Source organism: Ornithodoros turicata, chromosome 4, assembly GCF_037126465.1.
Source record: "Ornithodoros turicata isolate Travis chromosome 4, ASM3712646v1, whole genome shotgun sequence".
NCBI lineage: Eukaryota > Metazoa > Arthropoda > Arachnida > Ixodida > Argasidae > Ornithodoros > Ornithodoros turicata.
Genome location: NC_088204.1, coordinates 7,644,988 through 7,670,264, shown reverse-complemented (window position 1 = coordinate 7,670,264; position 25,277 = coordinate 7,644,988). Strand labels below are relative to the sequence as shown.

At 46.0% G+C, this 25,277-nt stretch overlaps 1 protein-coding gene and 1 long non-coding RNA gene across 4 annotated transcripts in view; one reads left to right on the top strand and one right to left on the bottom strand.

Moving 5' to 3' along the window:
• Nucleotides 1-7,677, bottom strand: part of LOC135390895 (uncharacterized) — a 50,502-nt gene extending 42,825 nt beyond the window's left edge. Inside the window, exon 1 of the long non-coding RNA XR_010421833.1 lies at nucleotides 7,505-7,677. This is a non-coding gene — a long non-coding RNA (uncharacterized LOC135390895). The remainder of the gene's footprint in view (nucleotides 1-7,504) is intronic.
• LOC135390893 (probable RNA-binding protein 46) overlaps nucleotides 1-24,102 on the top strand; it is a 33,716-nt gene extending 9,614 nt beyond the window's left edge. Inside the window, exons 3-12 of one of the 3 annotated variants that reach the window (XM_064620863.1) lie at nucleotides 5,320-5,588; nucleotides 6,304-6,583; nucleotides 14,280-14,454; nucleotides 15,132-15,348; nucleotides 16,500-16,614; nucleotides 18,515-18,601; nucleotides 19,499-19,627; nucleotides 21,751-21,877; nucleotides 21,954-22,049; nucleotides 23,389-24,102. In XM_064620863.1, the coding sequence (XP_064476933.1) occupies nucleotides 5,320-5,588; nucleotides 6,304-6,583; nucleotides 14,280-14,454; nucleotides 15,132-15,348; nucleotides 16,500-16,614; nucleotides 18,515-18,601; nucleotides 19,499-19,627; nucleotides 21,751-21,877; nucleotides 21,954-22,049; nucleotides 23,389-23,423 (1,530 nt within the window). In that variant the 3' untranslated portion in view covers nucleotides 23,424-24,102. Of the gene's footprint in view, nucleotides 1-5,319; nucleotides 5,589-6,303; nucleotides 6,584-14,279; nucleotides 14,455-15,131; nucleotides 15,349-16,499; nucleotides 16,615-18,514; nucleotides 18,602-19,498; nucleotides 19,628-21,750; nucleotides 21,878-21,950; nucleotides 22,050-23,388 lie in introns of all 3 variants that reach the window. The other 2 variants (XM_064620861.1, XM_064620864.1) reach the window with 2 other exon arrangements.
• The last annotated feature ends 1,175 nt before the right edge of the window (nucleotides 24,103-25,277 follow it).

Genomic DNA, 25,277 nt, shown 5'->3' with positions numbered 1-25,277 from the left:
ATAACCTGGTCCTTGCGAGAGAGCCAAGCACCTGGTTATCGACAAACCGTAGCAGAACAAGCCGCCATTCAAATATTGACTGGTCCTGAGTGCTGTTAACGCTGTTAGCTCCTCCTAATAGCGAGCTTTAGTTATTTGGAAGGTGTTCACGATAACAGTGATAGGAAAACATGATAAGCCTATCGCCTTATTCCTTTGAAGTGGCTGACATCGCATCGCATTGCTGGTCTTTGATTTGACAGCGTCCTTTATCGTATCGTTTACATAGACTGTTACGATCTGCTGAAAACCTCCCTAATCTGTACAGGGTGACAGGTGTTGCTTTGAGTTATCGCCAAAAAGATTTGCCGCCCCCTTATCAGCAGGTCTTGAAGCGGAAAGTTTGCTCTGACAAGATTACCGTAAATTGTATTTACCCATACACTCTTAAAAACGAGGGGGGGGGGGGGAATGGCAAGATCTGCTCACCGTTGTTGGCCTTAAAAACGAACTTCACCACATAGCACGCTCCTAGCCAACCATCATCTCGAGTGACATCGTTCTTTCCGCTGATTTGCTGAAAATGGGGGCGTACGCCATTTTTGTGTCATTATGCAGTTCATAATTTCCACAAAAACGGTGTACGCCTCCCCCCCCCCCCCTCCTTTTCATCAAATCAACGGAGAGCACGGTGTCATTCGGGATGGTGGTTTGCTAGGAGCGTGCTATGCGGTGAAGCCCCGTCTTTAGAGACATGCAGCATGGATGAGGGGTGCCGGGAGCGTCACACATCACAGGCCAATCAGCGCCATTACATCAGCTGCATCAACTATACATTTTTCAGCACCCTCATTTTTGGAACAGAGGAAACGTGTTCCGCATTCTTTCTCTCTCTTCTCCCCCCCCCCCCCCCGCCTGTTTCTTTCGTTCTACGTTGCTTTTTCTTCCGTCTTCGTTGCTGTCTTCCGGCGTATCCTCCCTCACAGAAGGAAACGTCGGATGATCTCATCGGACTCAACACGAGTAATCGTCGTCAACTGTATTTCGCGAGCTTTCTTGTAAGTCGAGCGATCTTCGGGGGACTCCGAACTTACCGTATTTTCCGGTGTATAACGCGCACGCCTAAAAACGAACCGAATTTGAAAAAAAAAAAAAAAAAGTTCGATGTATAACGCGCACCGCAATGGTGCTACAACCTTCTGTACTGCCACCACATAGCGGTGTATCATATATGCATACGCTATATTTGAAACACATTTAGTCTAATCCGCTAAAAACTCCGATGCAACTGCGTCACTGTCATACACTCTTAAAAATGATGGTGGTGGTAGTGGTGATGTTGAAAGGGCTGAAGGAGGGGAAGGAGTCTGAAGTATACTATAGTATACTTCAGACTCCTCTCTGCTTTCCGTTTCGCGTCCCTTCTCAATCACGCCATTCTTCTGAAACGAATTCAGGATTGTTGACTGCTGAATAGCATCCTTAAGCGGCATCATTAACCTTTTAGGAACTTCAGTGCCCTTTCGCCGGTTTTGTCAACTGACACAAAGGGACCCTATTTGCGAAAGCCACTCTTGAAGAGGCTAGAATTTGTGCGTCACCGATCTGAAAAGGAACTCTGCAGAAAAAATATTTCCGTGTACAACGCGCAGGACCTCTTCAGAACACTTTCTTACCGTATAACGCGCGTTGTACACCGGGAAATACGGTAGCTTTTGGCGCGCTCTCACGAGGGGTGTGCAGGGTCAAGGCACGAGATAAATACCGTGGGTTCGAGTGACTGGACCACCCAGCCACATAAACGACGTTGGTACCAGTGGAGTAAACGTTCGCTGGCATGCTGTAACGCGAGCTCATCTTCGCCGCATGCGTTTACTGAACAAGAAATAACGTATGACACGCGTACGAATAAATACGTTATACGCAGAGAGAACAAGCGCTACTGCAAACGACTTTCTCGCGTTTAGAAATGACGGAGGCGGGGCGTCCCATAGTGGCATTTCTATGAAAAGAAGGCGAAGAAAGAATAGAGAATTTGAGAACGAGAACATCATCACCGAGCTTGTCACCAAAAGCGAAGTCTCAAGGCACTAAAACCAAAGAGTGTCACAATGTGTCAAACAGGTCCGTCGAGACGAGAAAGCGTTTCAAAGCGTCGAGGTTAGTGTAGTTTCCCTTTCTTTTATTAATAACGCGTCCAGGAGTAGCCAGTCCCGAGTGGCTCGAGACTACCATCTCCATTTTTTTTTTTAAATCAAATCAAATCAGAATTTGAGAACGACAGCAATTCCGAAAGCATGATGAGCCAGTCGCGGTGTTTTTTTTTTTGAAGAGGGTGCACTCTAAGAAAAAGGGTGTGAAAAGCTGGTGACTTCTATAGGGGATGCCACGGTATTCCACCGCCTTAAGAATCCACCGTTTAAAATCTCAGATGTTCAAAATCCCAGATTTCTAAATTAAAGCATTAATATGAAGAATGGCGAAATGATAGTGCTGAATAATACATATTACTGACAAACGCCCCACACTATTGCGTGATTTTGACATCAGTAGAAGTCGTTGTCGTGAATAAAAACCAGGTTCAATTTGGCGACCGTTAAGCCTAGCATGGCAGCCACATCAGAGCAATTTGGTTAGGTTAGGTTAGCTTTCAGAGGTTAGGTTAGTTTAGGTATTTCTTAACAGTTCACCGCGCCATCCCCCCCCACACACACACAGTTGGGAACGCACGCAACGCTATACGCTAGCGCCGTTTGGGATTTTGAGCTTGAGCATATGGTGTTCAAAACGGTTGATTCTTAACGGTGATCAATTCGGGATACCCCTTTTCTATATAGTTACCCACCTAGGTAAACGTAGTGTTTGATAAAGGGCTTAAAAGGGTGGTACAAGCAATTATCATATATATATCCGAATTGCCACAAAAGGCGTATACGCCCCCCTCGCTCACCGAATCAGAAGCGGTTACCCTGTCATTTGTAGGTAGCAGGTATAGTTGTCTTCAGATTTGTTGAAACAGTAAAAGAGAATGATATAATCCCAATTATGATTGGCTCGACCGCGTTATGCGGTGAAGACCGGTCATTGCACACAATGATTATCGCTCCTGATTTCTGGAAAGCACAGGGGCACTCTTAAAAATGAACTTCACCGCATAGCACACTCCTAGCCAACCATTATCTCGAATGATATGGTTATCTGCCCTGATTTGTTGAAAACACGGGGCGTACGCCTTTTCTGTGACAATTATGAACAGCATAAGTGTCACAGAAATGGCGTACGCCCCCCGTTTTCAACAAATCAGGGCAGATAACGATATCATTCGAGATAATGGTTGGCTAGGAGCGTGCTATGAGGTGAAGTTCATTTTTAAGGGTGGGGTATGCCTTTTTTGTTACAGTTACGATAATTGCATAAGCGCCACGAGTGGGCGTACACTTCTCATTTTCAACAAATCAGAGGAGACGACAGTACAACTCAGGATAATGGTTCTCAGGGGCCAGTGGTGTAGCCAGCGAGGTGGTTTATGGGGTTCAACCCCACGCACGCCGCCCGGAAACCGTACTCTCTTAAAACAGAACTTCACCGCATAGCACGCTCCTAGCCAACCATCATCTCGAATGACAACGTTCTCGCCCCTGATTTGTTGCAAATGGAAGGCGTACGCCTCTCGTTTTCAACAAATCAGGGCAGATAACGATGTCATTCGAGATGATGGTCAGCTAGGAGCGTGCTGTGCGGTGTACCTTTGGTTTTGCATTTGGGGCGAGGGATACGTTTGGAAATCCTCCTCTCCCATATACTGTCCACATAGAAGCAGTCCCGAAATTTTTTTTTTTTCTAGCTATAGCCCCACTACCTGGGACCATGATGCGGCAATATTTTAGGACTTATAGTACGTATACGGCCTCGGAGGTCCGATTGAACAGAGGGGACGGCCCCTTGTCGAAGCTGCAAAGGAAGGGAGGACCTCGATATTCCCGGTGGCGAAATCCCCGGTCTCTAAATTCGCATTCTCGAAAACAAGGAAGTTTATTGTCATCAAGCAGGAAGATCAAGGAAGATGCTCGATTGCTTCGTAAGTTGACATGCGGAGGGAGACACGAAACACGACACCACTATATAACCACTCAAATTCACGGGTTTTTCTTGTCAGTGTCTGTGCAGGTCGTTTTAGCGAACGAAAGCTACATGTTAGCGGCTATTAGGCTTAGAAGGGCGGACACGACGGAAGTAGGCTAGTATTGGCTAGTTTGTTGTTAGGTTAGTCGAAGGTCGGTGTTTGCATTACAAATCGTGCAGAAATACTGGGCCAAGTATACACCGAAGAAGAAACTCCGCATGTTGACCGTCAGCGGATAGATCCAAAGTGCAAAGGACGATTCTTTTGCGATCTATAAATGTAATCATCAACAAGCTACCAGCTAATCCAGCTACTCCCCTCCCCCCAGCTGACATACAAGCGAAGAAGAGGAACATACGTACTCCTCAACTAAAAGAAATGGAGCGGCAGACTCCAAAATTCGGGCGTCACCAAGCTCCAAAACGCAGCTACTTCTACCACGACTCTATACTATGTCCAGGGTAGTCTAAGTTCGCTGTTTGCAGTTTTCCCGCGCGCGACTGTGCATTTTATAGTCAGATAACATTCATTTAGCTATATAGTAGTTTATTTTGCAACCGGGATTTCGATCACTTTATTTCGAGGTACACCCGCAGAAGAAGTCGCAGCAATCTAAACAAACACCAAATGAAACACTTTTTTTTTTATTTCCCGCTATGACACACCGGAAGGACTGGCTCACGTGATAGTGCTGTACTGATAAGCCTTAGTAGGACAGGCAAAGAAGCGCATCCAAAAGCGCACATCCAGTAAGAGCCTGTCATTTGCTGACGTATACGTCAAATGTGAACTTTTGTGTAAAACGCACTGAGGGCACATTCTGCAGTTTAGAAACCATCATATGCGGTAAGCTCATGTCTAACCTAACTCCTACTCTGTCTGCGCCGTACTTTTATGCGAATTGTGACTGTTCAAACGCGACTCGGTGAGGATCTGGAGCAGATTCTCCTCCATTGCCCCCATTACCAACCTTCCTGAACCGCACTTTCCGTGTCTCTTAATCAGCTGGACTCTCGCCCCTCCAGTCCACCAACACTCTGCCATCAAAGCTCTTTTGATCCTTTTTAGACTCCATAGGACTTCGATCCTTATCACCACCAGCGATGAGGCTCTCCATTCCTCACCTTAAAGTTGTTGTTGTTCGGTAAAGATTGACATTATTTTCTCGCAGCTATAGCCGTCATATTGAGGAATGAGTTTCTAAATGCTCCCCGCAGGGTGACCCGCCGCCGAAAGGCTCGGAAGTGTTCATTGGGAGGCTCCCCAGGGATATGTTCGAAGACGAGTTGATTCCTCTCCTGGAACGCATCGGACCTGTGTACGAGCTGCGGCTCATGATGGACTTTGGGGGTTCGAATCGAGGCTACGCCTTCGCCATGTACACGAATCCGTCGGACGCACGACGGGCCATTGAGGAACTGGACGACCTCGAGGTGAGACGAGGGGGACGGCGACTCGGAGTATGCCGCTCCATCGATAACTGCAGGTGAGATGTTTCTTTGTTTTATCTATTTATTACTACGATTTAGCGAATGCTATCATTTTTATCTCGACGTCGCACGGACATCGTGATAAACACTGAAAATAAGGACTTTGTCGCTTAACAGGCTCTTGGCCAACCGTCATCCCGAATGGCATCGGTCTCTCCCGTGATTTGTTGAGAACGTCAGGCTTACGGCTTTTCGTGACACTCATATCACGTAAATCACGTAAAGACGTAAGCCCCCGCGTGGTCCAAGAGTCAGAAATGGTAGCAGTAGCATCGTTCTGTGCAGTTGTTGGTCTTCAGCATGCTATGTGGTGAAGTTCTTCTTTAAGAGTGCAGGGTGTTTTGCGAGCGTTATGAAAACGCTGTCCTGTCCGCGCGAGAACGGTCGTGTATTATACACTCTTCAAAATGATGGTGGTGGTGGAGGTGGCTCCTAGCCAACCATCATCGTGAATGATATGGTTATCTGTCTTGATTTGTTGAAAACGGGAGGCGTACGCTTTTTTTTGTGACGCTTATGTTGTTCATAATTGTCACAGAAAAGGCCGTACGCCTCCCGTTTCCAACAAATCAGGGCAGATAACGATATCATTAGAGATCATGGTTGCCTAGGAGCGTGCTCTGCGGTGAAGTTCATTTTTGAGAGTGTAGCTCTTGCATTTTTTGGGTCCGCTATTCTTTCCCGTGGGTCCTAAGCGTGCATGCCCCGCAGGCTGTTCGTGGGCGGCATTCCGCGCTGCAAGACGCGAGAGGATGTCCTCAACGAGATGAGGCGAGTCACCGAAGGCGTGGTAGGAGTCATCCTTTACGCGAGCGTCGCCGACAAGACGAAAAACCGGGGTTTCGCCTTCGTCGAGTACACCGACCACAAGGCTGCTGCCATGGCCCGCAGGAAACTCATCCCTGGGAAGGTCAAGCTCTGGGGAGTCCAGGAAATCGCCGTCGACTGGGCGGAGCCAGAGCCACAGGTAGACGAAGAGACCATGGGAAAGGTCAGTACCTTGATTGATTCATCGAATAGATGGTTTTGCGAATTCACGTGCGAAAAAATAATTATTTACCTCAAAAGGTACCGCGTTCTGCTGGATAAATTTTGCGTGTGGCGTCTGCACGTATACCTTACAGTCGACTACAGCACTGTTTTCAAGATTCTACTCAAGATATGTCGACAATTCCAAGTTGTCCCTTCGAGTCCCACTTTAGTTCCCCAAAATACGCCCCCAAAAGGCAAAAGACGAATATTCATCAGATACGGGTGTCACTCCTACCCTTCGCACCCCTTCTTAAAATCCTCCCCCTCGACGTGAAAATCTCGCGCAAATCCCTGCCCTCGGGTCTGTGCTCCTGTTCCGCTGCCCGCGACGTTATTGGTGTGAGACTCGCGTCGAATTGTTTCCTGCGGGGAGAACCGATTCCGTTCGCTCATTTCTCCACGCACGGGACTTTATCCGGAACGGAATACGGGAACCTCTCCTATCTTCTTCGTGTACCGTTGCCTAATCGTCGCCGTCAGAGTTTGACACCCGATGACCGCTGAAAGCGGTTGAGTAACCCAGGTCTTACTTTACGCCTTCCCAGGAACGAGAAAGCGTCGGCGAGCAAGGTAGCCTCTATTGAAATGTGAACTTCGCGCCGAGAAACTTGGGCGGAGACGTGCTGGTCACGTTCCGCTGATGCGGCGTGACGCTTTCAGCGGGACGTTAAGAAACGCACACACAAATGCTATATTAGAGCGCTATACTACCCGTACATTTGTGTGCGAGATAAAAAGGCCTCGTGCCGGGAACTATATTGGACGAAAATAGATACAGAATCCTCGGGGATGACCAGGAACTCGCTTATCCGTGTACTCATAGAGCGACGACATCCCCAGGGAATATCGTAGCGGAAGAAAAAGCATAAAAGAGGCTCACCGTGCAGAAGCTTCGCCGCGTTTCATGTTGAGTATGCGTACGTAGCTGGAATATGTGGAAATCAAATACTACACACGTAGCAGACGACACCATTGGCACGGCACTGTCGTCTGCTATGGAATGAGATACTTCACACGTTGCAGACGACACCATTGGCACGGCACTGTCGTCTGCTGCCGAACATCTGGTGACTAAGCCACAGGATGTTCCCCGCGGCTTGCAGAGCACGGAAAAACATATTGCGAGCTTTGAAGGAACTGTACGAAAATGATACGATAAGTTATCAAATCGAAGCTGACCACCCGCTAGTCACGCACTTCAAAGAAACAGGGCGATTGACTTATCATGTTTCCTGAACACTTTCTAATGCAACTAAAACTCGCTAGTAGATCGGAAGATATGTTCACGATAATGTTTTAGAAAACATAATAAGCGAATCGCCGGGCGGGGGGGGGGGGGGGTGAGTTCTTTGAGGAGGGTGTCATCGCAATGCCAAGCTTGGATTTGATAACAGTGAGTTTTAGCACGTCGGAAGAGCTCAACGAAAACGACCATGATAACGGATGTTATCAAATCCAAGCTTATTCAACGTGATGTCATTCGTTTTAAAGAAACAGGGCGATTGGCTTATCATGGTTTCAGAACTGTTATCGTGAACGCTTTCCTATGTTCTAAAACACGCCAACTTCCTCGTCGCAGTATAGTTGTTGTTGTTATTTTTAAGTGTTGAGAGAGGTCAGCCAATATTTGGCTTGCTATTCTAAAAAAAAAAAGAAAGCATAGTATAGTTTTCGTAGAGGTAATGTTGAGCGGTTACGCTCATGTGGCAGCACAAGGTTATGCCGCTTTGCGCATCTTCCACTGGAATATTCTGGGGGATGCAGCTCGTGAACGTACACGTTATCTCTCATAGTCTTCTCTTATCTCTCCGTCTTCAAGATGAGCACAACGCCTGCTCTTGACTTGACAAAAAGTCATCTGAGTGGGATATTTGGAGAACCTGAGCAGGTGTGGTTTCCCTTACAGCCCGTGCCTCTTATCTGGGCCTTTGTATGCGTGTGTGCTTTCACAATGGGACAACCCTTATCTTATCGGAGACTAACATTGTGTTTGGCGGCGAGTTTATAATGAATAAGTAAGACCAACATTGCTTCGTGATAACGAGTTGGACAATTTTCAAGCCCGGTTCCGGTGGGAGGAATTTCCGACGCGTCAGAGGAAGCCAGAGAATGCCGCGATTGACCAGACCGTGTGTAATGCAAGATCAAAGGCCCATCCTAAGCAAAAATCAATCAATCAATAAAAAGGTGGAGTGTAACTTAGCCCTGGCAGCTGTTGAAACTGCGGCGAGAGTTTTGCAAGCCGCAGGATTTTTCCAGAATCGCAATCACGGGGGTGTAGCGAGAAATTGGGGTGGAGGTACTATCTGCTGACATGTGTCTAAAGCTGGAACATCAAAGTCGCCACTCTTAAAACGTAACTTCGGCACAGAACACGCTGAAGGTCACCCCTTTGCACAGTGGAAAGCGTGAGGCGTACGCCTGTTTGTGACAACCAATTCACAAAAGTGTCACAAAATGGCGTAAGCCACTCGCTTTCGATATACAGGGTGTGTGCAGAAAAACATGACCCGCATTTTTGCATGTAACTCGTTGTCTACTTAGCCGAGGAACTTCCGGTGGCGCACGACGGCGTATTTATGCGTGCGAAAGCTACAAAAAAATCCTGTAAAAAAATAAACAGAGTGCGAAAACATGGGCTTCCATGCATTAGAATAGGGCGGTCATGACACTGCATGGTAGTGTATTTCGGTCTCATGAGAGTTATGTGCAGGCACCGCTAGGGGCACTGCCGATGAGCATCCATGTGGGACATCGTTTCGATTTATGCACCGATAGCTCCCCTAGCGGTACTTGAACACAACTCTCCTACGTGCACCATGTTGCCCTTTCACATACACCCTGTTGTCCACCATGTTGCCCTATTCTGATGCACGGAAGCCGACGTTTTCGTTGTTCCGTTTATTTTTTAAGCTGGGTATGGCTTCCACAATTTTTCTACAGATTTCGCACGCATAAATGCGCCATCGTGCGCCATCGGAAGTTCGTTAGTTAGGTAGGCAACAAGCTATGTGCCTAAATGCGGGTCATGTTTTTCTGCACACACCCTGTATACTTATCCAGGGGTTAGAAAGATGTCATTCGGAGTGAGTGTTGGTTTGCAGCGCTTCGAAGTTATCATCAGGCGTGGTTTGAGAAGGATTAGGAGAATATATGTACCCGCAGATATGTGTGAAACCGCGTTCGGCTCCGTTCGCTGTGCCCCGTGCGGCAATCGAGAAGCAATAATAATCATACTCGCGCTTTTCTTATCTTCCGCGAGGGCCATAGTCGCCGTTGCTCGGCTATAATCTCCGTTTGGAGGGGGATATTGTCCGTGAATTGTTTTACGTGGCACGAGTCGTACAGCGATTTTGGTCGTTCAGTTTCTTTTATGACATTTACCTTCTATACTCTAAGGGAAAAAGAAAGAGAGTAATTTTTAGCACCATTCGGGACTAGCTGCATGGACGCTTACGCAAAGTTTAGGGAATGTCTGCCCTGTTGGGGAGTATATTTCGTGGTCATGGGACTAAAATGGGGAGGGCTTGGAATTTCGGGACTAGAAGCTGTGGTTACTCCCAACCCAAGCAGCACAATGTACTGAAAGTCGAGTGCAATAGGGGTGGACGGTATGTGTCTTATCAACGTTCTTTAGTTTCACCAGTTCGTTCAAGGTCTTCCACCTACCCGTCCACCCCTATTGCACTCGACTTTCAGTACATTGTGCTGCTTGGGAATGTACTACCTTTCCAATAGAGTGTACGATAATGATAACGATATCACGTAAAAAGAGCAAAGGTATTTGTGCGAGGTTAAAGTGACGCGCATCATTGGTGCTAAAAACGTAGACGCGCGTCAGTGTGGTCATCGTCCTCATCCACGCAAAACAAATAGTTGAAAAAAAAAAAGGTAAAAAGCTGAAGACAGTGACGCCAGATAATGATGCCAGATTTGTGACATCAAACCACAACGGTGACATTATTGGTGAAGTGGACCAATATTGGAAGACATACGTGTCTTGATAGTTTAAACGCCTTTGGTAAACGCATTGCGATTTGAGCGAGGGTGAAAAAGCCAAACAGGACAGGCTACAGATTGACGGGCCGCTAGTTTTCGGCCCGGACATTACGAAATGATGCCCAGTCCGAGTCCGTCAGAGGAGCTGACGAAAAAATCACTCCGGAATATCCAGGGACACCGTCCAAGCACACGCAGACTAACACACAGCGACATTTATTGGCTGTTTTAAAGATTATTGCGCAAGAAAAGGATATGTAGCCCACGCTTTTCAGTGTTCACGGTGCTGAAAATGGTCCAAACGCTGGGGTTGGGTTTTCATTATTCCGAGAACAAGAAGCAACACCGGCTCCACAACCAATGAAAACAGTTTGAAAACAGTTAAACACGGTTACGCTGCGCACTGTTACGTTATTTATTAACGAGAAGTTAATAAATAACGAACGGCTGATCGTCAGGCTGAACGTCATGTGTTTTTTTTTAACTGTTTCTAAACCGTTTTATTTGTTGTGCTGCCAGTAGTGACTCTTGTTCACGGAATAAATTTAGAATATTCGTAGTGCATAGAACCCACAATGCAATCCAAACACGGAGCGGAGGTACGGGTGGTACGAACTCGGCCCGTGTAAATCTCTACGACAGACATTTGTTGAGAAGCACCTGCAGTCTCCGCGACGCCTCCTTTGACAGCTTAGTTATGATTGACCTTGCGTGTTAGTGTCGCTTCGATGTGTCTCTCCTGGAAAACTTTTCCCAAGTTGGGGGGGGGGGGGGGGGGGGGGGGGGCTCGCCTTCTTGCACGCATTCGTCGCTCTACACGTCGTATTTACTCTTCGATTTTTTGTTGTTTAGTTGTTTGGGCTCGGCCCTCAGAAAGCAGGAAGCAGGTGGCTATAATCCTTTGGCAGCCTTACTTCAAAGGCAAAGGGGAAGGAATGGTTTATGGCGCATGAACTACACAGCAACTGTGACACATAGGCAATTAAAGACTTAGAAAGATTGCTTGTTTGAGTTTTTGTCCCCCTTGTCAACCAGGGATATGTTGCCCAGGTAAAGCTTACACCAGCTCCCTTGCATAATACTTTTATGCTCAATGTAAAAGTGAAATTCCATAGCTACAGAAAAAAAAAGAGCAAAAAAGAGGCTCGTAAAAGATACTCAAAAGTAGTATTTAAGTTAAGTGACTGCGTACCAGGCAAAAAAATGAGCAGAGCACTAAATACTCAACATTGAAAACTAGAGTATTTGAGCACTCATCTGGGTGTCGTGTTTCTTCGTTGTCCAAGTTTACAATATGTCCCATGGGACATATTGTAAACTCTGTATACAGGGTGGTCCACCAACCATGATAGAAATTCATAGTAAAAAACGCAGGCCCCTGAGAGACATGCGGTCAAGGGATTTTTTTCTGCTAATAACTTGTGTCATATATTGATAACATTTTTATTTCATTTCAATTGATGGAAAGTTAATTTCTTGAATTGAACTCCGAAATTTCCCAAGGCAGCCTAACGTTTCCTTTGCAGAAATGGGTTCCCCGTGGTCATTTCACTTAGTATAGCACATAATCCCACTCGTAATCCAATGGCAACTGCCGAAATAAATTCGCCGAAAATCCGTGGAAATGAGCCCTTGGCTCCGCCTCTTTTTTGACGGCTCGTAGTTTGAGCCCGAAGCTGCGAAGAAAGGAGGTTGCAGTGACACGCCACACGAGGGGGGAAAGGGTTACAAGCCTTCGGGTGACCTCAGTTTTGATAAGATAGCTCTGATTCCTGCACTCACCACGCGTGTGTGTTCCGTGGGTAAGACTTGTAAGGCTTGTAAAAGAGGCGGAGCCAAGGGGTCATTTCAACGGATTTTCGGCGAATTTATTTCGGCAATTGCCATTGCATTACGAGTAGGATTATGTGCTATACTGAGTAAAATGACCACGGGGAACCCATTTCCGCAAAGAAAATGTTAGGTTGCCGTGGGAAATTTTGGACTTCAATTCAAGAAATTAACTTTCCGTCAAATGAAATGGAATAAAAATGTTATCATTATGTGGCAAAAGTTATTGCCAGAAAAAAATCCTTTGACCACATGTCTCTCCGGGGCCTACGTTTTTTACTATGAATTTCTGTCATGGTTGGTGGACCACCCTGTATACTTGTATCGGCAGACTTCTTACCCTGTACATGATGAAGCGTGGTCTCCCCACGTGAAAGCTTGTATTTATTAAACTAAGGAAGCTTCATTGTTGGTTTTTCGATTGTGCTGTATTTGTGTGGACACTCTTGGTAGTTCTAACACAAACAAATGGTAACATTAACGAGTATGGCACACATAGGATTGATGTGGTGGATGGAATGATTCCAGAGCAGAATGGTCAGTAAGAGGATGTCAGGTTCTGTGTATTTGATGTCGTGACTTTCATAGCAGGTACAAGCTAAGATATAAGATTTTAGTCCATAGTTGCATGCATATTTCAGGAGCTTTTGGTGCACAATTGAACCTGTGTATGCAATAAGGGGATAAGAGGAAGAATCCTAAACCGAGAAAAGGGGCCTGATCTGATTGTTTGTCCCATGGACACACATGCATTTCCCATTTCTTACCCTCCTGTAGCGGACCAATAAATTGCAATACGGTCCTAAATTTTCTTTGGCAGGTACATACTGGTATGTAGATGTCATTGCAGCAAAAATAGTAAAAAGGGGATTTGTCGACTTAAACCCTTCTTGCATACAGAGGTTCAATTACCCGCACGTTAGTAAACACACTTTTATGGGACTTTTTTTTTTTCTGCGACATTAAGGGACCTTTTTCATGGGGATGTTTCCTTTAGAGAAAATGCTGGGCGTTTTCTCCTGCCCCCATGCTCTCACCTCATTCTCCCCCGCGGACGTCTCGCCCAAGAACGTCTCTCACCCGGATATACCCGATGCTGTTCTCAGAGGAGCAAGCCCCTGTTGTTTTGATCAACTGACCATTTACATACATAGTCGTCCTCTCTCGCTGTAACGCCATGAAACACTTGTCGTCTCTCCCGCCTTCAACAGACCCTGAGCATTCACCAACATGCCTTTCAGTCCAACACATTGTCCCACGCATCCGCTAAACCTAATGTGCCGCAGATGGACAGGGGTATGTCCCGGATAATGATCCAATCCAATCCGATCCAGTGGTGAATAAAGTTGCATTTCTCAATTTGGTGTTCTATTCTAGTCATCTGCTGAAACAGTTCATTGATAACTTCTCTGCGGGAAGCCTCTACACTAGTACTTCCGTCGAGAGGGTTGGGGGTCATGCAACCTCAGCAATTCGGAGTAGGAATAGTACGGATGTCAGTGCTGTGTCGGGACTGTTGAATGCCCAGGACACGACACTCCCCACGATACGTATAGCAGCTCTGCGGCTTGCTGAGACTAGCACTGTACATGTCTGATCCCCAACAACACCGAATATCCTCTGGAGGTACGAATAACGTCCTAACGGATTCGTACGTCCGACTGATATCTGAGGGACATCCGTCGGACGTACGAATTCGTTAGGACATTACTTGTACGTCCAGAGGATATTCGGCGTTGTTGGGGATGAAGTATCCAAGCCATAACTTACTCTCATGGTGCTACGGAGGCTAAGTGCATGATGGTATTTTGTGTGATTTCACTCAGGTGACCATACTGTATGTTCGGAACCTGATGATGAGCACTACCGAGGACCAGCTCCGGGATGCCTTCTCCGTAGATGGGAACCTCAAAGTGGTCAAAGTAAAGAAACTACGAGACTTTGCCTTCGTGCACTACCAAAATCGCGAGGACGCTGAGATTGCCTTACAACGAATGAACAGTGAGTGTTTCTCCGTACATCCTTCTCAAGACCTACTATATTATAACGACCATGCTATAGGCACCCCTTTTCCCAGCGCCGCATTTGGAAGCTAGCGGTGGCGCTACTGATCGGCCCGTTAATTGCTCCCTCAATATCTGCAATACTTTGTACTTCAGCTTACCTTAGTATTGTTGTACGGGCCATGGATGTCCCACGAGAGATGCTTCTTTCTAAAGTTGATTATCATCAACATTCTACGCGTTTTCATAGGAGCTGTTGCTGTCGTCTGCTACGGCAGGCTGCTTCTGCACGTTCAAAACTCAAATTTCCATTGTCCAATCATGATGTAGATCTAGATGTGGGTCGATGAGTAGCGCCCCCAGCGGATCGTGCGGACGGGCTTCTCCAAGGGGTTGTCGATTATGACATAGTCGTTATAACCTAGTGGATAGTGGTCCTTCCAGTGCTGCGCATAGATCTTCTGGATCTGTGTCACAGAATCGCCCTTTATAGGAAAGGCAGCTGGAGTGTTTGAGGTTTCTTCTTTGAGAAGTGTCTCCACGTGACATGTGAGATACGTCGAACATCACTTTACATGCACCGCAAATGTCCCGGGGCACACTCGTAATATCACCGATGTTTACGACCGTCATTGGAAGTTTTGTACCGAGGCTGAGATTTTCATTTTTCTCTAGAATGCCAGCTGGACGGGGCAACAGTTGAAGTGTCTTGGGCGAAGCCCGCCAACCGTGACACACGTCGTAGCCGCAACAACAGCAAATCTGACACAGAAAATCTCATGTTTCCCGTTCCTCCCATGGTGTTTCCTCCGCCATCCCTGGGGTGCGATCTCCTCACAATCCCGACTTCCCCGTCCATCACAAGGCTGCCACAGCCCATTGGGGTAGGAAGGTGAGAAGCTTATGTTTTACATTGAGTACTGCAGTCTAATGATTTTTCTCATTGCGAGCTTCTTTGCCATGTGAGCTGTGTTGTCAGAATCACCTCATTCGTCCCCATTTGCTGTTGTGGAACCCACATTACATGTGTTCCTTGGTCATGCGATATAATGCCGCAGCACAATATAGTGCAGTAAAGGTGATGTACAATCGTGTCGATGGGCACATTGTAAACATAATAGGTCAAGTAAAATTGCTAGGAATTGTCTGAGGGAAACTGCTGTCACTACACTGCCCCTGATGTGCATTTTCTCGAAGGAAATGCAGATGCTGTGAAAGAGGTCCTAATAATTATTTGTTAAAGATGACTGCTTATTCTGAACTGCTTCTTATAACAAGTACACTAGACAATAAGGGGCCATGTTCTACGAAGGACAGCAGCACATGTTACAGATGGCAAAACCTCCATGTCTTTATCAGATGTGATGTTGTATACGTTACCTGCTTGTATACTCTGTGAGCAATGGGGTTATCTATCACCATTTCGGAAACCAACACATCATTGTCAACGCTCACGTAGTCTCGCACGTAGTCTTGCACATAAGTCTTGCACCACAGAGTCAGTGTCGCTTCCAGAGATATTGGGACAAATTGTTTACGAGTCTGATTCTCTCTTCGTCTGTCACCGCGTCGATGTCAGTCAAGGTTTGCCCGTATTGTATGCCTTCAGCCTATGTGTCTTTCTAGCTAACATGCATGACTCAACCTTGCTGAATATCCCTGATGGGATTGTATGTACATGCCAGTCTGATCCCAATCTGTTCCAATTTGTGGTATGCGACACACTGTCGTAATGGGGAGGAAGACGATAGCATGAGCAGTAGTTGACTATTTACCTGTTGGAAATAAGCGTGAGTACTCTTAAATGGGAGCCACTGTCAGATACGAGCAGGGCAGCACGCGACATGGAGCTGCTTCACGGCAGGTATTTCCTATCTGTTCCAGTCTGTTGTTTTCCTATGGGCTGCTGTCCATCTGTTCACACGTCCATTGCTGTAACAGTATTTGGGCGTAACCATTTGGATAGGAATTTTGTCGCCGACCTGCTGAAAAACATGCAATTGTGGTTCTGCTTATGTAGCTTGTGCAATTTTTATGTGATAGGGCACCGGCAGCATCACGCACAGCTATCAGGGGGCGTGGCAGGGGTGCTGCAGGGATGAGAGGGGTGCGGCCGGGAACAACAAGGTCGTCACCTGTCTACCAGAGGGCTCTGCAGGTATGCCAACCCTCTCCTTACTGGGCGTACCGTTTGAAGCAATATATATGAGGAGGTTTTTGTGGGGAAGACAGTTTTGAGGGATTTTCTCGCTCCTATAAGTTTCAAGAATGTTCCAAACATAGTACTATAATGTTCTACCATCAATGTATAAAACTCACCGTGTTGGAGAGTAAAGGATCCGCACGTAGAAGGCCTTTAAACGGAAAGTTATCTCACCAAACTTTTGGTGAAATAGATATAGTATTATTAACGTCGTCATACTGATTTCTCATCGCGTACGTCTCTCCTGGCGAGGATTTCAAACCGTGTGGATTCCAGGGATTTATAATGCTGCTAATATTGTATTTACTTGATTCTAACACGCACCTTCCAAAACGCGAATTAACTTGCTTCTAAAGCGCCCCCGAATCTAGCAACATCCTTGAGGGTGTAGAAATATGCAGTAAACACAAGTGATAAATAGAGACTGAAGTTTTAGGGTTTAACCCGATTCTTCCCCGAATTTGCACCCCGAATTGAAGGTTGCCTCTTTAGGGTGAAACCCGATTTTTACCAGGCAAATTGCCCTCTCTGGGATGTCTGTAGGAATGCACCAACTTACTTGTTTGGCAGAAAAATGCAGTTACATCACCGTTTGTACCAAACCGCTACAGTTAGTTTAAATAACTGAGCCCGATTTCTCCCCGATTTCTGCGTAATGGAAGTTTTTTCGCCCAAATTCGCATGAATTTAGTGCACATGTTTATTTACTCGATTTTTACCCCCCAAATTTAGAAAAAAATATTTCCCGAAAACTTCAGGCTCTAGTGATAAGGTAGATAACGGCAACAAAAGTGTTCATTACACGCAGTCGTCATCAGAGTCACCACTCGCTTTCCACCACGGCATGTCATCCTCCATGCCGTGAGGCACGTTTGTAATGCAACATATCTTGAGAGAGTTCTTGTCACCATGATTCCCGTTTCCTTCGGCAAAGTCAATGACTTTCTGCTTAAACGCGGCCTTGCTTCATCTCAAATGATGTTGAAAAAAAGAACAGGCAGAGGAGCAACCCTCGATCGCTATCTTCGTAGAGAATGGGAAACATAGATTGTTATGTTCGGGAGAGCTTTGTAAAGCGTGGTCTCACTTTTCGCCACGTGACCCAACGGGCAGTGGAGATTACCATCTTCGAGAGAACCTCGGGACGCATGGTTTCGCTTTTCACCACGTGAACGCTACCGAAGTGGGGGCGATGCACGTCATCAACCTTCCTCTGCGAAATATGTCGCGGTCGTTCCCGATTCTAATGCACACCCTTTATTTTCGCAAAAAAGACGCAAAAAAAGTGCGCCTTAGATTCGAGTAGATACGGTATGCAGCCGAAATCGGTGTAAAGTGAAGTAGCTATGGACTTGGTCAATGCATTACCTATAGAAACAAATTTAGGAATCAATGCTTAGAAAGCACACTACCCTGCAACTACACACCCAGGTAAAAAAAATTGCGATTGCAAATGGTTTATGAAACAGTTTCCACTTGAAAACCAATTTACAAAGTGGTTTTCAAAGCGGTTTCAAGTGAAAACTGTTTCGTAAGCCACTTGTAATTGCATACATCCTGGGAAGGCAGGTTTTATCACTACCCTGTGCTTGGGCGCAAGGAAGAATGATATATTGACATTGTCGTCAGTTGATGTTGATGCCTACCACTATGATAGATTTTCCTGTTGACTATGCTGTAACAAATATATTTCCAATATGTAACTAAAATTTGGGCTATCTGAGCAGTTCACAGAGGTGGCACTAGAACATTGTGCACCCAGAAGCCAGAAACAAACATGCCCGTTAACTTGCATGTAGGAACCAGCATGAACCTGACACTGCATGCTTCTCTTTTCACAAAACAAACTTATCAGCCTTACCTGGTGGACCTACGGCCTGGAATGCAGCTGACACCGACTCCCCAGCACATTCTTTTTAAACCATCCATTCACCCAGTAGAGGTACTAACTCTCTTACAACAGCTGGCATTCATGCGCTTCTTTCCTCTGTGGCACAATCAAATTGAAAGTAGGGGCTGGAACACACAGACAGGCAAGCGTAAGCCTCAAAGCGAATAGAGCACTGAAGGATTGAATAAGATGACCCTCATATCTCGATATCTCAATGCTCTTGGGTGCTTTAAGGCTTGTGTTGTGTTTGTCTCCGTCCTGTCGTGTGTGCCGGCCTCAGCCTTGTTACGTCCCATCGTGGTGTCCAGACTCCTGCCTCGTCGTGTGTGCGTACATGTGTGTCTGTTTGACGTAAAATGTAAGAGAGGGTGTGAAACAGTCAGTGCACCCTTCCATCCACCTGAAAGGGGTCCTCGTTGGCAAATCGTTGCTAGAGTTGTCCCGGCATGATGTAATTAGCACACGTGACTGGCTGTCAAGAAGTCTATGTTTGAGTCTTTCTGCTTTCTGGATTTTTTGACGACTGCCATATTTCGAATTTGTCTTCTGCGATAGATCTTTCGAAAGAAAGGATGGCAGTTGACAAAAGAACTACTAGTGTACGTACGCCAGTCGTGTGGTACCCAGACCCACACATTTCCATTCTCTGCGGCACTCTGTTGTCATTGCTTGCATGTTGAGAGGGTTTAAAGTGCTGTGCTTTCGCTGCGTGGGCATTGGAATAGCACTAGCTCTTTGCACTGCGCATCTGTAGGGTTCTTCATTTTCGGGTTAAACCCGATTTTTCACGATAGTCACGTTTCCGAAAACGAAGAACCTTACGCGCACCTGCTGCAGCGGTAGATGTTGCCGCTCGTAATTTTCAGCCTGATCCGGAGCTTTGCTTATCCGTATATTCTGCTTTTATGCAGGGATGTGCGTCTTTCTGATTCCTACTTCTGTTTGCAGGCTCTTACAGATCTGTGCCACAGGCAATCCTGGGGTGAACCCCAGTTTCAGCTTCACTCAGCAACAGCCCCAAATAGTGTAGTCTCGGTGGATGGCGAGAATGTTCCTCAGCAGCTGTTCCTCTACAAGGTGGGCAGGCGGCTCTCGGGCTTCTTTTCATAAGATTGCTCTCCTCTGGAAAACATTTCTAACACTGTAAATGAATAGAATCTGAAGTTTTAGGGTTTAATCCGACCCTTGCCCAAATTTGCACCCCAAATTGAAGGTTGCCTCTGTAGGGTTAAACCCAATTTTTTTACCCGTCATACTGCCCGCACTGAGACATGTGTAGGCATGCACACTAACTTTGGCAGCAATTGCAGTTACATCACCATATTTACCAAACTAGTAGTCAGTTTGAGTAACTGAGCCCGATATCTCGCCGAATTTAGCATACTGGAAGTTTCCACACCCGAGTTCGCATGGATTTAGAGCACACATTTATTTACCTGATTTATGCCACCCAAATTTAGAAAAAAATCTTTTTAAAATGAATAGGGGCATGCACAATGGTCACTGTATCATACGTCTTAAAGGAGCATTAAAGTGGTATCTAACATGGCCAAAAACTGCTGTCATCTTGTAAAGCAGTATGTGAAAAGCATTCCCACAAAATATTTCTGTCCAAAGTTGTTTCACCACGGTGCAATTAATTTGGAAAATCGCTGCCGCGGTGACAGGCCGGAGCTATTCCAACTGCAGACCACACCCACTCTACTGTGACGTTGGTGGTAGAGAGCCCCTCATTCGTTCGTAGGAAAAACCGTCTGCTACGAACATTGTGAGCTGTTTCTTGTTGACTTCTATTCTTTATATGATTTATATCACGTTTTCTAAAAAAAAAAAACAAGGCATATATGCAGCCTGAGAAAATAAGATTACGATCGGAAGAGTAATATATCCGTGGCTTTTGTGCAATCTCAGAATTCACAGTAGCAGAAAGCAAGCCACGGCGGCGGTATTGTGGCGCCACCTGTTAGCCACTGAACCAACTGCGTGGTGAAAACGGTCGGAGAGGCTGCACACTGTCGGGGAGCACGGGGTTTTCGCTGTACAAGCGCAGTTAATTTCGGGCTGCACCACTCGTTCTTCCCGTGGTGTCTGCGGTCCCAAAAAATCGTGGTTGTGTCGTGGACAGCCTTCAAACCCTCCGTTTCGGACATCACGTAGCCAAGAGAACGCATGGCGTTTCCGAAACGGTAGCAGACGCTCCGGCCTGCGCGATGTTGCTCACCTCGATCATGTGATCCCAGGTCCAACGAGGAGCGTCCTCACCACTTGCGTCACATAGTGACGCGCGTGGTGACGCTCATCACGTGCCTATCGTGAAGGCGAAGGAGGGTGTTTCACGCACGGGAGGTTCGGGGAGCTATTGCAGGCGTCCCAATTTCACTACGGTTGCACTAATTGTGGGAAAACTGTTTTCGGCCGCCTAACATTCCGCACCGTCCAAAAACAGAAACAAAGTTGCGGGCCTCTAGACTGCTCCTTTAAAGTGCAGCGGCTGGGTGAACTGATTGTAGTACTTGAATTATAATTATAGTGAGCTTTCATAACTTGACTATAGTTAGGGCCTGACTTTTTAGGATTAAACCCGTATCCGCCCGATATTTACCCCCCCGAACGAAATCCGTAAAATTCGGGTTTAACCCGAATCTACCCGAAAAACATCCGGGTCGCGTGGCACACTCATAAGCGTGCATTAAAATAAAGTTTGATAACATTGCTAAACATTAGCTCCATGTTAAGACGAATTTTTATTCAACAACAAAAAAAAAAAATCACCCGAATACACCCGAATTCCTGACGACAGAATATGCCGTAACGGGATTTAACCCGAATACACCCGAATTTTCGAACGAAAAATATCACACGATATTTACCCCCCGAATTTGGCCAAAAATAAAACCCGAAAAAGTCAGTCCCTAACTATAGTGTGCTTTTCACCGCACTGGTTGGTCGGCATTGATCGGTCCTTACACGATGCGTGTGGTTCCAGCACTTGCTTGTGCTGTGCGATGCAGATCGGCCGTGCTGCTACAGTGCCGGTGTGTTAGATAAGCAGCTTATCAGTGCGCAAGTTGAGGGTGCACCATGGTTGGTACACCAGGGTACCAGGGTACACCATGTTTGCGAGCACAGTAACACATTCTTCAACATGCTGCTCAGGAGCGCATCCGTCGACCTGTAGCTTACGGCCCCTACCTCCGCAGGTTGCAGTGCCCGGTCTTCCTGCACCTTACAACCACTTCACACCCAATAAGCTGTGCCCAAACCCGGAAGAAGCGAAGGAATACGCCGCAGAATTCGTCCTCGGTCAGCTCGGTGTCAGGCTAAATGGTAAGGGGTTGTTTCTTGTTTTGCTGCGACGAGTTATTTTGGTTAAGGCTTTTTTTTCTGCCTTTACATCCAGTAGGTGCGGAGTACACAGTGCCAACTGTGATGCTTCCAGGAGTCCCACCGATGGCCCCCTCACCTTTGTATTCTCCGTATACGGCTTTGCTCCATCCAGGTAGGGCCCCGTCTCCCAGTGAGGGCTGCCGCACTTGTATTCCTTCGCCTGTGTCGTACGACAACATGTCGCCCAATCGTAAGCTTTGCTTTGCTTTGCTTTGCTTCTTGTTGAGTCTTGTCTGCTAGAAACAGCGTAAGGGCTGTTGAGTGTGCAGATGTTGTATTTGTTGTGGCTGATGGCGGAGCACGTGATTGCTGATTCTGTGATTAATGAAGCTGCTGTCGAGGTGGGAGCGTATTCTCATTTGCTCTGTCGCTAAGAGAAAAGGTGGTGCCACTGATACGGGTTGCTTGATAATATCTTGTTTTGGAACATGGTCCATTATAACAACGCCGTGCACCCATGTCCCCAGAAGATATCGCGGGTATTCAGTGATCATCCAGGCCCTCCCTTCCATTCTTTCCTGTGCCCCAACTGCAGAGGGCCCTTTGTGATTTCAGCTTTAGACACATGGCAGCGATGATACATGAAGCTAGCTGTTACAGTGTAACAATAATAATGACCCCACACATTGCGCACAAGTTTTGCAACCCTGCCTGTCGCTTTTTGGAAAACAAAGATTGATTTCCTCTGGAATGGGATGCACACATCACACAGATGAGGATTTTTGAACGTACCTATCACCCCTCACAGATTTTTGAAGATTTGTTGCACCACTGGTTTAAACAGCTGCGTTCTTGCCTCTTGTTTATGTGCAACTTGCATATTGCAGGTGTTTCAGTCTCTGCAGCTTGTGTGTGCTTAGTTGATGCTGATAGCTAGCCTTAGAAGGCCAGGAGGACATTACATTAACATAGCATTAAATTCACAGATGTATTGCGATGCATTTCTGTTTTCTAATGGTTACAAGCTGAAACTCCACTCATAATGCCATAAGAAAGACGGGCATTCTGTGTTTGACTACTATCATATGTTGTTATAGGGAGCATTTTGTGTAGCTTAATTGTTCGAGACTGAACGCCCCATCCTGTTCTTTCTGTAGATATGCTGCGTCCAACAATACATATTGTGATTTGTTTGATTATCTGTTTTGGAATGTTGTATCCCCTGTCCCACTCTGTCACTGCTTAGCACACTGCTTTGCAATTTATATACTACTTGCTTCTATACTGCTGCTATTAATGTTGCTGTAAATAACCTAAAGCTTAATTATTACCTCATAAATGTTTACTTTGATGTGGACAACTGCAGGAATATTCACATTCCCCAGACACAAACCGTGGAACCCATGGCTGACTGCCGAGTAGCTCTTAGATCACCTTACGCCTTATAAGAGGGCTTCAATATCTTATCTGATTTGATGGCACAAGATTAATAGTGTTTTCACAACTTGCAGCCTATGCCCAAGGATACTTTGAGGCAGCTTTCTAGTCACCCAAGCAAGGGTCGTGGCCGGAACTCAGCCAACCGCTGAAGGAACTTCTGGTGTTTGAGTGGCGTCGTGCATATTTATATCCACATGTGTTTGTTTTGTGCCTTTCTTTTTTATTTAACATTTCCTATATTCGTGCGACTCTTATATAATTTTCATGTTTCTCATCTCTCCGAAGCCAGGGCAGAGACAAAAAAACAAAATCATGTGTGTTGTTTTAAACTGGACAGATAGAAAAATAATCTACTTTTATCTGCTGTGCTCTGACCACACGCATTGGGTCACGAGCTCTTTGCTCTTGCTTTTCTGCCAAGCATTTTAAACACAGGGATTTTACGGACTGTACTGGCTGGTTTTATGTGCAATGCAGAGGTGAACGTCTGCTGTCAATGGCTGCTATTGGATGATGTTAAGCAGCATGTAATTAGGCCCTTGTGTCTTCAAGTATTATGTTTTTTTTCTTGAAAATGGGAGCAAAAATCTACCCATGAAACAGGGTAAAATCAGTATCGGGTGGAGAAGCACATTTTTGGGTGGTACGTAATACTAATAAGAAAAAGTGCTTCTAGCAAACTGTGAAGACAGTGTTTACTTCGGCTTGACACAACAGCTTAAAAACAACAAAACGTAGACATTTCACCACCCATACAGGCGGCATCCTCAGTACACGATGTGTCAAAAGTGAAAATCAACCAAGTTATCCACCAAGGCATTGTCGATGTCCGGTAGGGTGCTACGGCTCCTGTTGCAGAATTCTTGTCATTCATCAGCCTGCAACTGGAACCATGTCCCCCTGCCTACAATGCCTTGGTAGATAAGTAGGTTGATTTTCACCTTTGGCACATTATGTACTGAGAATGCCACCTGTAGAGGTAGGGCACTGTGTTTTCGGGTATTACGTCCTTTGAAAATCTGGGGTGGGGGTGGGGTGTAAAAATCGGGTTTTATTTCAGGAGCTGTAAAACAGGGTAAAATTAGATGATATTTGGTGGTAAAGTGAAGCTTCAGCTTTCAAGGGGAAAAAAAAAAAGATAATCGCTTTTCGCATTTTAGATGAACAGGAGGTGTACAACAGCTGTGCTGAGTGTGTAATGCTTAGCATTCTCCAGTGCCTGTAGTGGTGGATAAGTTGGCACTTTGCCAGGCTCATTTTCAGTTTTTTGGGGGGGTTTCACACCGAAGTGGTGATGATGTTGCAAATCAGGGGGTAAAAATGGGTTTTAGCCTATAACACAGGGCCCTAAGGTGGTGAAATGTTTGTTTTATTTTTTTTTAAGCTGTTGGGTCAAACCGGAGTAAACACAGTCTTAACAGTATGGCTTCTCCCGGCTTTTGCAGTATTTTCTCATTCTTCTAGCATTTTAGATGAACTCGAGATGCTGAGTGGCTGTGTGGCATTCTCTAGTGCCAATCAGCTAGTGGCTGGATCTGCAGTTTGGCAAGTTTGTTTTCAGGCCTTACCCTAAGATATGACGATGCAGATTGGGGTTCAAAAACAGGCACTACTTTAGGTTTAACTCTAAAACACAAGGCCCTATATATAATCTGAGAGCATTGAACTTGATAACCTTGCTGCGTAACATCACAGTGATTGCTGATGAAGAAAGTGTTGGCTTAACGCTTACGGATGTTTTAAGGACAAAGAGAAAAAAAAAGTGTGCAGAACTGGGAAGCCCAGGCCCTATTGGTGGCTACGGCTTTCTGCAACAACGATAATTCCTTGGTAAAGCTTTAAAAGAGCATATTTCGAATAGTCTTACCTCTGTAGCATACACAGGAGGTGTCTTACTATGAAATGAGGCTTGTGGCATGGTATCTCGGCAGCCTATGCACCCATGCGCCCTTCAAAACAC